Source organism: Miscanthus floridulus, chromosome 1 (assembly GCF_019320115.1).
Source record: "Miscanthus floridulus cultivar M001 chromosome 1, ASM1932011v1, whole genome shotgun sequence".
NCBI lineage: Eukaryota > Viridiplantae > Streptophyta > Magnoliopsida > Poales > Poaceae > Miscanthus > Miscanthus floridulus.
The window spans coordinates 44519253-44532260 of record NC_089580.1 but is presented as its reverse complement, the minus strand read 5'-3'; the positions used below and the strand labels follow the sequence as shown (position 1 = coordinate 44532260).

Here is a 13008-nt window from a genome sequence, read left to right as displayed (position 1 = left end):
AGACCCAAATGTTTCTTTTTCTTCTTTGATCGTACCCTTCGTTCTGAATCACAAGAGGTTTTGGTTATTTGGATACATAATTTTTTTACGTAACACTATGTCCAGATACATGGTATAAAAAGCCAAACTGTGTTTTATTTTTCATTTCCGCACAGCAAGGAGAGAATAAATAAAATATATACTAGTAGTCCTTGAGAAGGCAATAAAATCCAGTAAAAAGGGTGTGGCTCAGCGACTGTAAGCTACGAGTAGTAAAAAGGCACCGGATTTCGAAAAAAAGGGGCCCATGCCTCACTCGTTCACACGCCTAGCAGTACACGCTACAGCCGCACGGAACGGCGGTGCCTGCCACTTCTGTGTCATCTTCCTCCTTCTCTCTCTTCCGCGATTCCCGAGACAAAGCCCCGTAGGGGCAGCGCAGGGCACTGGCTGGCACGCAGCCTCTGCGCCGCTCCACCCCTCCGCCGCCGCCACCAACTGCGTCGTCTTCCTCTCTCTCTCTCGTGTGCACGCACGCAGACACAGCCAAACCCCAAAGGCACCATTTCTTCCCCCAAAGCCCCAAGCCAAAACCCCCTTTTCTTTCCCCCACCCGTGAGTCCCGCCGGCGGAGGCCGCCGGATCGCGGCGCGCGATGCCGTTGCCGCCGCCTCCCTCCTTCTTCCTCCTCCTCTCCCTGCTGCTGCTCCCGGCCGCTACCATTTCCACCACCCAAACAAATGCCACCCTCCCGTCTCCGCCTCCGCCGCCGGCGGCACCGCATCCTCCCCGCCGCCACCACCACACCGCGTCTCCTCGCGCCCCGCTGACGCCGCCGCCGCCACCCAGCCTGCCCCCTCCTCCGCCGCACCCTACACCCACTCCGGTCGCCGTGCCGCCGGCGCCACCGCCCACGCCCACGCCCACGCCAGCGCCGCCGGTCACCACTTCGCCGACGCCCAAGTACCCGTCCTCCTCCGCCACCCCCTCCACCGGGGATCCATACCCCTTCACCAACAACCCCTTCTTCCCAACAGCAAACTCGCCGCCGCCTCCTCCCCCAGCCGCCGAAACCCAGCCCTCCGGCGACGGCGGCCTCCCGACGTTCCCCGCCAACATCTCCACCCTCGTCGCCCCGACCCCGCGCGCCTCCGGCTCCCACCGCTTCCCCGTGCTCCAGGCGCTGCTCCTCTCCCTGCTCTCGCTCTGCCTCCTCCTCCTCTCCGCGCTCCTCTCCATCCACCTCGTCCGCCGCCTCCGCCACCGCGGCGGCGGCGGCCGCTCCGGGGCCGCGGCGTCCTCCGCCTCCGCCGCCCACCGCCGCGCCGCCAGCAACCACGACGACGACGATGACGGGGACGAGGAGGGGCGCAGCCTCAAGCCGCCGCCAATGCCCACCTCCTCCACTAACCCCAGCACCGAGTTCCTCTACCTCGGCACCCTCGCCACCCCGCCGCCGTCGGGACCGCAGCACCCCGGCACCAGTTCTAATCTGCGTCCTGGCTCGCCAGAGCTCCGCCCTCTGCCGCCGCTTCCGCGCGTCGGACCGCCGTCAGGCGAGTTCGCATCCCGCAGCTCGGCCTCCGACCCCAGCACCGTGCCTCCCGCCGCCGCTGCCGATGTCTCGTCCTCCTCGCTCTCTCCCTCCTCGCCGTCGGCTTCCTCACCCACGCTCGGCTCCAGCCCCGTCCATTTCCGCCCGCCGTCCATCCCGCAGCCGCGTGGCCGAGCCCCCAATCCCTCGCCGCCTAAACGGAGGCCGTCGCCGCCCAAGGGTGCTGCGGAGCTCGTGGCGGCGCACGCGTGGAACCCCTTCGTGCCGCTGCCGCCGCGACCAGCAGTTGCTTCGTCAGATGATGGTGACTCTGATCAGATGATGGACCTGCGCAAGTCGCGGCCTTTGCATTCGGACAAGCTCAAGCCCGGCTCTTTGCAGTAAGACCAAACCTTCTTGTTCCCTCCTTCTGCTGCTTGCGGATTCGATTTGATGTCTGAGGTTGCCTCTCTCTGCCCTGTGTGCTATAGCATGAAGGACGAGGTCATCCAGCTATACCTCAACAATTCGGCGGCGGTTGCGGCGCCGAGGGAGGTGTGTTTGCTCGGTGCCCTCAGGTGTCATGGCATCGGGATGATTGTGGGGGCATTGGGAGTTTCCAAGGAGCAACTGAGGGATGCACTCTTGGAAGGTACAGATAGACTGATCTTTCCTCTTCAGCCTCGTATTTGGCTTATAAGCCATGGCTTATCAGTCTTTCTCTCCCACCAAACCAGCCAACAGTACTTTCATCAGGCAACCCAGATTGAGTTTTCTCTGAATAATGCTGACAGTTGCAATCTTTGTTTGACGGAAGTACTCTAGTGTTTATTACTTGTGGGGGACCTTCGAATTGGTTGTTGTGCCATTGACCATGTTTGTAGCATCACATGGTGCCTTGTTGATTATGAGTTACATGAATGATTGTCTCTGATAAACGTTGGGGCCTTACCAATGGGCCACATGGCATGCCCCTCCTACTGTCATAAGTTTGAAAAACCAGAGTTACACAGCCCGCTTTCATTTTAGGTGCATTGTCTATTTCCTAGAAAGAGATCGCATTTAGGATACCATTGGAGCGTTTTGTTGTCCATGTGTATAACTTCTTCATGGGGTCACATCACATTTTAGACAAAGTTGTCCTTTCAAGAGTGCACCACTCTTTGTTTTACATGTCATAGCAAATCTGTTTTGGTTCCTGAAGTTGATCAATTACAACTTTCTCCAATCCTTCGTGCTATGCCTTTATGTGGTATGTTTTATCGCTACTAACTGTAGCATATTTCTGGTTGCTGGGTACAGGTAATGCACATGGTTTGGGAGTGGAAGCCTTGCGGATGCTCACTCAGATGGTGCTCAGCAATGAAGAAGAGCTTAAGCTCAAATATTTCAAGGATGATTCCCAGACCAGACTTTGCCCAGTTGATGCTTTTTTGAAGGCAATGCTGGATGTTCCGTTTGCGTTCAAGAGAGTGGATGCCATGCTTTACATTGCCAGTTTCTATTTGGAGATCAATCAGCTGAGAATGTCATATGCTACTCTTGAGGTAATGCTGTGTTCTTTAGGGGATACAACACAATTATACTGTCCAGAGATTGCTTCTGCTGAAATGATATCACTTATTAGTGATTTTACCTTCTTTCGACTATCATGCATTCATTATCTGAATGTTTAATCCATTTTATTTATTCATCTAGGGGGCTTGCCAGGAGATGAGCAGCAGCAGGCTGTTCCACAAAGTCCTTGAGGCAGTTGTGAATTTTGGCAATTTCATGAACACCAATTCGGGGTCTCCATGTTCAAAAGGCTTGGAGCCAAACACTGTTCTGAAGATAGCTGATGTGAAAGGAGCTGATGGGAAGGCTGCTCTCATGCAGTTTCTTGTCCAGGAAATTGTGAAACCTGAAGGATACAATGTGATGGAGGATGGTTCAGGTACATGCAAGATGAACACAAGCACTCTGCAGTATGATGCTGAGTGCAGGAAGCATGGCCTTGAGGTTGTCACCAAACTTGCAGCCGAGCTGAGCACCACGAAGAAAGCCGCGTCCATTGACATAACAAGGCTGAGCCGAAGCGTGTCGGAGCTTGGAATGGGGCTTGGGAAGGTCCATGACGTGGTGAGGCTGAACAGCATGGTTACCTCTGCTGAGAGCACTCGGCGTTTCCACAATAGCATGAGCACGTTCCTGAGGCACGCTGAGGAGGAGATCCTGAAGCTCCAGTCTCAGGAGAGCATCTGCTTGTCATCAGTGAAGGAGATAGCGGAGTGGTTCATCAGGGAGTTAGGCAATGACGAAGCTCACATGTTCAGAATTTTCGCTGGAGTGAGGGAGTTCCTAGCTATGCTCGACCGGATCTGCAAGGAGGCTGGGGAGGTGAACAGCAACAACTGGGTCGGCGCGACAACGGCGAGCTGGATGGCTGCACCCATGGGGATGACGCCTTAAGCCGCAGGAGCTGCCTTGGCAAAATCTGTAGCTGTCCTTTTTGTAGAATATCATATCGAATCGAGCTATTTGGACTAGTATGGTTCCTAGTATTAGCAGTAGATGAGAACAATGTTATGCTATGTTAAGCCTAAGCCTCTCTATATATAAATATCTGGATAATCTATGCTGGACACCCTGGCTATTGTAAAGTTTACTGTTACTGGTAATGGATGTTGTTGCTTTTCCGTCTTCTCCTGAATGCTGCTGTCCTGCCAATGAGGCAATGAAGCAGCCTTCTATTCCAACTCCATTGGTGATGCCTCTGCTTCTGAATTCTGATAGTTTCTAAAAGTTGCTCATGGATGTCTCGGTCAGAATTGTGTGTGATGAGTGATGACATGATACTTCGTTTGAGTTTGGGCAATGCACGAAGAACCTTTTTTTTTTGGGGGGACGTGTTTTTTCCGCGAGATGTATCTGCAACAGCAAGTTGGTTTGTACAGGTCAGATTCTGAAGTCCTGAAGTCGTCTTCCTCCTTCGCCTCCAAGCAAACCAGCAAGCAGGGCAAAGTAGTCGCCGGCAGAGTCACCCCGCACCCCCAGCCCCCAGTGATTGGGACTGACAGAGGTCTGCAGAGACTAGCGGCGATGGCGCCACCCTGCCCCGAACCCTAACCCCACTCCACCACCGGCCATGGGATCCCAGCCGCCGGCCTCCCGCGTGGCCCTGGAGCCCCTCGCAACGCTCGACCCCCCCGCGCTCGCCGGCCTCCCCGTCTCCTCCCCGCTCACCGTCCGCTCCGCCGCGCTCTCCGGCCACCTGCTCTACCTCGGCACCGGCGGCGGCAAGCTGCTCCTCTTCTCCCTCCAGGATCCCTCCACCCCCGAGTTCCTCCGCCTCCTCCCCATCGGCGCCACGCTTCCTGTCTCCGCCATCGTCCCGCTCCCCTCCGTCGCTCGCCTCCTCGTCCTCGCCGACGGTCTCCTGCTCCTCGCGGACCCGCTCCTCTCCCGCCCCGTCCGCCGCCTCGGCTCCCTGCGCAACGTCGCGGCCGTCGCCGCCCGCCGCGTCGACCCCGCCGACCCATCATCATGCTCCGTCGCCATCTCCGTCGGGAAGAAGCTGCTCCGGGTCGACTTCACGCTGCACGACGCCGACGAGCTGGATGTGCAGACGCGCGAGATCGCCTCTGTCGAGGGGGTCAAGGCGCTCGCTTGGGTCGACGACTCTGTCTTCGTTGCCACCGCCACTGGGTACTCCCTCTACTCGAGCACCACTGGCCAGGTTGTGGACATATTCTCGCTCCCAGAATCCTCCGGCCACCCGAGGGTGAAGCCGCTCTCTGGAGGTGACGAGGTGATGCTCCTGGTCGACAATGTCGGTGTTGTGGTTGACAGATTTGGCCAACCGGTTGGAAGCAGCTTGGTGTTCAGCACCACGCCCGACTGCATAGCCGAGGTGTTCCCCTATGTGATTGTTGCTGGGGACTTCAAGGTCGATGTGTACAGGAGGAGAAATGCTGCACACCTACAGACCATTCCTGTTGCCAGGACTGGTCAAGGCGTTTTGATTGTGGCTAGCGATGATGATGGGATCGGCATGGAGCTAGTTGTGATCGCTACGACTTATAAGGTAACGTAGGTACGTCGATTCATCCGTTATTCATTTGAACTTCTGTATCCAAATTCTATTAGTGTATTTGTATTAGTGTTATGTGGTGCCACAACTGTTGGAAAGAAAATAACTTTACATTACATTGCATCCTAAATAGATGTAGTCTCCCAAGCACACAGGACTAGATGAGCAGGAAAGACTGCCTATATGAATTTGGCATGGGTTGATAGCTAAAGGGTCTATACAACTGTGGTTGGCCTTTGGTTTTACTTTCACAAGGAAGGACGGTAGGTTACCTTGTAGAATCATAATGTTTGTATATATATACTAGTTATAAGTTGCATAAATAAGGCTAGCTTTTACATTCCCTGTACAATTTTAGTACCATATGTATAGTTATCTAAGATTCTAATGTAAAGGAAAGGCTAATAGCACTATAGTAGTGGAAACTGAGAATGTTTAGTCTGGCTCTAATTTATGCAGATTATACTTATGTTACACTGATATAGGAATCAATTGGCTTATCCAGGTTTTTTGCTACCGTAAAGTATCTGCAGTGGAGCAGATTAAGGCATCTTTACGAAGAAAGAACTACAAGGAAGCTATTTCTTTATTAGAAGAGTTTGAGTCAGATGGTGAAATTTCAAAGGAAATGATCTCCTTTGTCCATGCACAACTTGGATTTTTGTTGTTTTTTGACTTGCGTTTCGAGGATGCTGTAAATCATTTCTTGTTATCGGAGACTATGCAGCCATCAGAAGTATTTCCATTCATTATGCGGGATCCTAACCGTTGGTCAGATCTGGTACGCTACATTGCCACTTGGTAGCTGGGATACTGTATATGAGATAAACTGTTTTAGTTCAGTTTCTAAATTAATTGTGTACATCACAAGTTGTGTATTAATTGTGTACATCACAAGTTGTGTTCCAAAAGTACTTTCTTGTCACGTTGTCTTAACCTATTTCTTTTCATGATGAAAATTCACTCTTAATGCTTACATTGAGCTCTTAAAATGATCCAATAAATCTGAATCAACTATTAAAAAATCTCTAGATGAACCAGCTTGACCCTATTTTAGCACAATAGTCATAGATAGGAACTTGTTGAGCCTTACTGAGTTAGAGTATTTATGATTCATCAACTCATTCTTTCAGTTTATGATGAGTCAGTTTTTCCTTCATGGCTCTTTTGGCACTTAACACTGATTATTATTGTACCCTATGTCCGTACCTACTGATTATAACTACGGAGAAACCAAACAATCTTTCATACATTCAGCTACTTGTTTCTAATGGTAACCATTAACAATTATATCCATTAGGTGCCAAGAAAGCGGTATTGGGGTTTGCATCCACCCCCTAAGCCCCTTGAAGAAGTTATTGATGATGGTCTGGTAGCAGTTCAACAGGCATTGTTTCTGAAAAAGGCAGGTGTGGATACAATTGTGGATGAAGATTTCCTTTCAAATCCACCAAGTAGAGCTGATCTTTTGGAACTAGCAATCAGAAATATTATCAGGTATGGTATATGCACGGGTTATATTCATTGTGAATCACTGGGAAGCCACGTCTATCCTCAACTATCTTAATGCTGAATGAATCTAGGTACCTTTGTGCATCGCGGATGAAGAATTTATCTTCTCCAGAGATGGAAGGAGTTGATACTCTTCTGATGTATCTTTATAGAGCACTTCATCTTGTTGATGACATGGAGAAGCTTGCATCATCTCAGAATAGCTGTATTGTGGTATGTACATGCCCTTTAGACATCTGCATCCGATGTGCTTTTGTATGTTGAAGTATTGAATTGACAGAGCACAATGGTCCCATCCTAATGTTTTCATCACATTTGAATGAACACTAAGAAAGCTGCTTGATGCATGGTGCAGGATGAACTAGAATCCCTTTTGGATGACTCTGGACATTTACGGACACTTGCTTTCTTGTATGGCAGTAAAGGAATGTGCTCCAAAGCTCTTTCTATATGGCGTATACTGGCAAGGAATTATAGCACAGGTTTGTGGAAGGATCTGTCTGAGAATGGTTCCTGTGGAACTTTGGTTGGCAAAAGGTCTGGCGAGGAAATTGCCGCTATAGAAGCAGCCAAGATCCTCAAAGAATTGTCTGATGAGGACCTTGTTCTGGAACATCTTGGATGGGTATGCATTTCAGGTTAAGAACTTGTTTATCTTATAACAAGTGTTTTATTACTGAATTTATTTGTAGGTGGCAGACATCGATCAAGATCTAGCGATTGCAGTTTTAACATCTGAGACGAGGGAAAATCAACTCTCACCAGGTAATTGATATGTTCTGGATAGACCAATGTATCAGTGTGCTTTTACTACATAATCATGGCCAGACACATTTTCTAGTTTCTGAGCATGCGTGTCAGAGAATGATGATAGGGACAGAGGGGTAGACTGTTTTAGAATAATTTTGCATGGTTATAGCTTATCGTGTGACATTTAGGAATGTTTTTTTTAGTAATTGGGGGTTAGGTATCTTAAAAGGCTATTCTGCAGAAAAGGTTGTCGCTGCTGTCATTTATTTGAATAATGCTATTTTGCAGAAAAGGTTGTCGCTGCTGTTGATGCTGAAAAGGTTGTGATCCATCAAAGGTATAGATGATTGTCGGTGAACTTTTCAATAAGTTCAGATCTCTTAATTCAACAATCCAAATATAATATTTTAGTTTCATATGAGTGACAAAATATGAGTGACAAAAGTAGTAGGATTACTCTATGGACATATTTGTATGGTAGCTTGTTAGTATGTGTTTTTGCAAATTAGCTCTAAGTATGCAACATCCTTATAATCAACTTTTAGTGGCCAAATGTTGGCTAGGGCTGCGAGGGCGAGAGAGGGCCGGCCGCAGGGCCTTTGCCCACGGCCGAGCAAGAGGGAAGGGTTTCCTTCTTAAGTCTTGCTTGGTTAGATTGATACATCTCCTCTCCTTATATAGAGAGGTTTACTTGACTCCCAAGCTAGGCTTACTTGACCCCTAAGTAAGCGACCCTTATCTCTAATTAACCCTAACACTAATGGGCTATATAGCCAGCCCAGGCCCAATAGGCCCCTGACATACTCTAACACCCCATGCTTTCAGTGAGGTTATAGAATCATTATGCAAATAGTGTTATTCCTTTACATGTTCTTTAAAACTGTTTGTCTATATCTTCTCCTGTATCTTGTCTCTTTGGCCACCTTCATTTGTCATTCATCAGCAGAGAATGCTATGTGGTAGGTAATGATTATTTTCTTATTATCCTTCTGTTATAAAAAGTCTGAACCAGCCAAATTGTACAGATATCTGCAGTGGTTGATTGAGGATCAGGGCTGCGATGACCCTCACTATCACACATCATATGCTCTTTCACTGGCTAAATCTGCGATTGAAGCAATTGATATGGAGTCTAAATATAGAGGGAAAGACAATAGTGAAATTGATTCTGATGCACAATTTATTTATTTATTAAGAGAGAGCTTGCAATTGTTTCTGCAAGCTTCAGACCTGTATGATTCAGAAGATGTGCTCGATGTGATAGCAGAATCTGAGCTATGGCTGGAAAAGGTGATGTTACGATTTGTCTTCTTCCTGGCACTTCCATGTTTGCCTGGTTAAAAATCTTTCCATTGAACTCTCATGCTTGCCCGATCATGCTATACTGATACTCTAGACTTTCCCTTGTCAGGCAATACTGTATAGGAAAATGGGCCAAGAGAATATTGTACTTCAGATACTAGCATTGTAAGATTCTATGCTCTTGGGTTTGATTTTCTATATGTTACCTTCCTTACATATTGGTTTGTTGTAGCCTGTAAATTGCTCTATTGAAATGTCTGCTGCTTGTTATGTGATGAAGGAAGCTGGAGGATAGTGAAGCTGCTGAGCAGTATTGTGCTGAGATTGGTCGAGATGATGCCTATATTCAGTATGTCATTTTTTTTTCACATCAGTATTTCTAAATTAATTAACTTAATTTTTTTCTTCGTCTTTTTGAACAGAAATAATCCCTGCTGTTCATGTTGTCCTTTTTTAAATCTCAGGCTTTTGGGTTTGTATTTGGATCCTCAAAACGGGAAGGAGCCTATGTTTACAGCAGCTGTACGACTTCTTCATAATCATGGTGAATCTTTGGACCCCATACAAGTATTGGAGGTATTACTTCATTGTTGCTTCAATACTCGCAGATTCTTTTGAGAGTCTTGTAGCTTGCATGCTAGTTTGCAAGATGTTGGTGTTCTGGCCTTCAGTATTTTAGGATGGCATATCAGTCATGTGAGGACTGGAGAGAACGGAATAAATATCGTGAAGGTAGTTGTTAGCTCTGGAAATGTGGTGTTCTGTTGAAAAGTGAGCAATTAAAAAAAATAGGACATGGATACAATTGTTCCCCCCTTCACAATAGGATTTGGCATATCTGAACAATTTATTGACCTGTTGGACGTTAACGTTCCAGTATTGTTGTCAAAAAAAAGTTCCAGTATAAATGATCACGATCCTTTAAACATGGTCTGTCTAGTTTCCTATGAAGCAAACTTGCCATCTTGCCACTGACACCCTTCCCCAGACCCCGCACAGAGCGGGAGCTCTCTGCACTGGGTACTGGTATTGCAAAAGAACAAATATGCAAAACTGATGTCCAACCATTTTTCTTGTACTACTGTTGCACACGATCCTAGGAATTGTGAGAAGTCTCAAAAAAGGTTACTGAATAGTCGATACCTAAGTACAAGGTACTCATTGCATCATTAATTCACAATTACATGTTGTATAGCTGCAGGGCTGCCATGTGCATCTGTCTTTATGTTGTGCCATACACTAGTTTCTGGAAAACGAATCTAAACCATAATCTTGTGCCAGAGATTATCTCCTGATATGCCTCTTCAGCTGGCATCAGATACAATTTTACGGATGCTGAGGGCCCGAGTGCACCATCATCGCCAAGGGCAGGTGAGCATAATTCTTTTCCGTTTTTTTAGGGTGAAGTTTTCTGTATTGAACAGTTGAACAGCGTTGTGGATCATTGCCTAGTTTAACCGAGTTTGTTTCAGGTTGAGATGCGTCTTTCTTACCAGTAGAGTTTCTTTGCTCTTTTGTGCTCCTTTGCATGATTTAGATAGTCCACAATTTATCACGGGCGACAAACCTAGACGTGCATTTAACGAGACTGGAGGAGAGATCGAGGCATGTGCAGCTAACCGACGAGAGTATCTGCGATTCATGTAGAGCTCGCCTCGGCACCAAGCTGTTTGCGATGTACCCTGACGACTCGGTTGTTTGCTACAGGGTATGCCTACTTGAGGTGTTTTGAGTTTGCTGCCGATAGCAGTAGCATGTTTGCATGGAGGTTTCAGGTTTCTTTGTGTGTAATAATAACTTGGTTTTGCAGTGCTATCGATCCCAGCAAGGTGATTCCTCATCAGGGCGTGGCCGTAGCTTGAGGAAAGATGTTATATTCAAACAGAGCTGGCTTGTCAGTAGATAGATAGCGAGGAAGGAATGAAGAGTGGTGATCTTGAGGCCAGCATTCGGCTGTGGCTGCTCGGAAATGGCACTAAGTTTTTTGTGTCTGGATGGGCTCACTCTGGAAACTTGACCAGGGCGTTGTGTATTTTTTGCTGAGGCCAATGAATGAATATATACAAATACAGGCATACCGCATACAGGGGATGTGTAGTCTGTTCTAGTAGCTGTAGTACACTGTCTGTAGAGACAAATAATGCTATATAACACGCTGATACGAGATTTGGTAGCTGGAAATTGCAGGTGACAATTCTGTGCGTCCTCACCAGTAGCCCAGAAATGCAAATGCCCCACTAGATCGCAGTGCTGGAGGTGTGTGAAACACGTTTTCGTGGAGACTGAAACGAATGGGGTGGTCGTGAAAGTTGATAGATAGACAAATCCGTTCGTTTGCTACAGACGACTCAGAACAAATCTGTTCGTTTGCTACCAACGAATGGGGTGGCCTTTTGGAAAGCTGGATCTTACGTCACTTGCCTGTGTCATTATTACAGGATGTCGTAGCTCCCTCTATGTAAACCGCCACAACTCAAAACCTAAATACCTAATAGCCATCATTCTCTGAGCATAATCAATATAAATTACATCATTGCATTAAACCAGTGGCAGAGTCAGGATTTTGCACCAAGGTAATCCTTGTAAATAAATTGAGCCACACAAATGTACAATTAATAATAGGACCACAAGTCCATACTAATAACCAAAGTGCAACTAAGACATAGAAGTGAACATAAATCCATAGTAATAATCGAAGTAATACAAACTGTTGACATAGTGGCATTATGGCACCATCTCTTAATAGTTTAGAAACATTACAAAAGCATTTGTGGCCGCCGCCCTTATGGGCCAATTTGGTAGGGATTTTCATAGCTTCACAAAGCTGTTTTCAGCTTCTATCAAACAGGCCCTAATGAAATAGCTTCACTCTAAAACCTATTTTTTAGCTTCACTCACATCCATAGTTCCCTAGGTGAAGCTGAAATTACTAGCTTCTCTCAACTTTCTCTTTGCTATCCTTTTCGAGAAGCTATTTTACCAAATATATATTTTTTTAAATAGCTTTTACTTCACTGGTGAAGCTGCTTTACGGAACTGAAGCTACAGAAACTACTTCACCTTAGTTGCCTTGCCATGAGCTTCTTGTTCGCGCACACCACGTGTTGCCACTATCGTCTACCGCCATCCACTTAGTCGAAGTTGTTGCCACATGCATATCACTGTAGGTAGCCCTTACACACTAGAGAGTCACACCAGTCCGTGAAGGAGGTGCAAAGGACACCCGGTCCTGATATTGATCTCCTGACACCGTCATATGCTAACACACGACCTCTTCTCATGCATGGCCGTCGCCTCTGTCCCCTTTTCTCCTCACAACCATGGCCGTCGCAACCAAGGATAACATGGACGACATTGCCATTGTATTGCATTGCCTTAAAACCTCGATGCATGTCAAACCTGATTAGCAAAATTCACTTGGCACATCACCTGGAAGGTTTAGAATCAAACCTTGCCATGAATTGTATCAAAGATCCTAAGGGGTTGGGGGTGTGGTGGTGGTGTGGTGGTGGTTAGGCTACTCCTTGGGTCGGTCCAATTGCCATGGGACATGGTAAGGCCGGCTGGTAGTCACCCTAGTACAACCACAATAAGTGGTGCTAGTCCTTCTAAACCCCAAGTCTGGCTGGCCATGGTCCTTTGTTGATCTAACTTAAAGATGGCAACGGGCCCCGATACCCGATACCCGACGGGTATTTGATCCAATAGGGGATGGGGATGGGGTCATATCTTTACCCGCGGGCATCTAAATGGACAAGAATCCATCCCCGACGGGTATAGTGGGTACGGGAACGTTCCCTGTTTACCCGTCCTCGTTACCCGTTGGGGAACCCGGCTATTTGAGCTGTCATGCGAGTAT

At 47.5% G+C, this 13008-nt stretch overlaps 2 protein-coding genes across 2 annotated transcripts; both read left to right on the top strand.

Moving 5' to 3' along the window:
• Positions 1–376: 376 nt before the first annotated feature.
• LOC136482006 (formin-like protein 14) lies at positions 377–4190 on the top strand. The gene is made up of 4 exons (XM_066479268.1): positions 377–1914; positions 2005–2165; positions 2816–3060; positions 3212–4190. The coding sequence occupies exons 1-4, from the start codon at positions 635–637 to the stop codon at positions 3962–3964; spliced, it is 2439 nt and encodes an 812-aa protein (XP_066335365.1). The 5' UTR covers positions 377–634; the 3' UTR covers positions 3965–4190.
• Positions 4191–4448: 258 nt separating this feature from the next.
• Positions 4449–11330, top strand: LOC136481997 (vacuolar sorting protein 3-like). The gene is made up of 14 exons (XM_066479257.1): positions 4449–5579; positions 6091–6366; positions 6886–7082; positions 7169–7310; positions 7453–7722; positions 7790–7862; positions 8136–8184; positions 8873–9137; positions 9259–9314; positions 9430–9498; positions 9614–9725; positions 10431–10520; positions 10687–10857; positions 10960–11330. Exons 1-14 carry the CDS (start codon positions 4641–4643, stop codon positions 11053–11055), a joined length of 2805 nt encoding a protein of 934 aa, XP_066335354.1. The 5' UTR covers positions 4449–4640; the 3' UTR covers positions 11056–11330.
• The last annotated feature ends 1678 nt before the right edge of the window (positions 11331–13008 follow it).

Bases quoted from the DNA above. Each gene is read 5' to 3' on its own strand.
- LOC136482006 (XM_066479268.1), top strand. From the start codon at position 635: ATGCCGTTGCCGCCGCCTCCCTCCTTCTTCCTCCTCCTCTCCCTGCTG. The intron at 1,915-2,004 runs GTAAGACCAAAC...TGTGTGCTATAG, and splicing joins CTCAAGCCCGGCTCTTTGCA to CATGAAGGACGAGGTCATCC. The intron at 2,166-2,815 runs GTACAGATAGAC...TGCTGGGTACAG, and splicing joins GAGGGATGCACTCTTGGAAG to GTAATGCACATGGTTTGGGA.
- LOC136481997 (XM_066479257.1), top strand. From the start codon at position 4,641: ATGGGATCCCAGCCGCCGGCCTCCCGCGTGGCCCTGGAGCCCCTCGCA. The intron at 7,083-7,168 runs GTATGGTATATG...GAATGAATCTAG, and splicing joins GCAATCAGAAATATTATCAG to GTACCTTTGTGCATCGCGGA. The intron at 10,858-10,959 runs GTATGCCTACTT...TTGGTTTTGCAG, and splicing joins ACTCGGTTGTTTGCTACAGG to TGCTATCGATCCCAGCAAGG.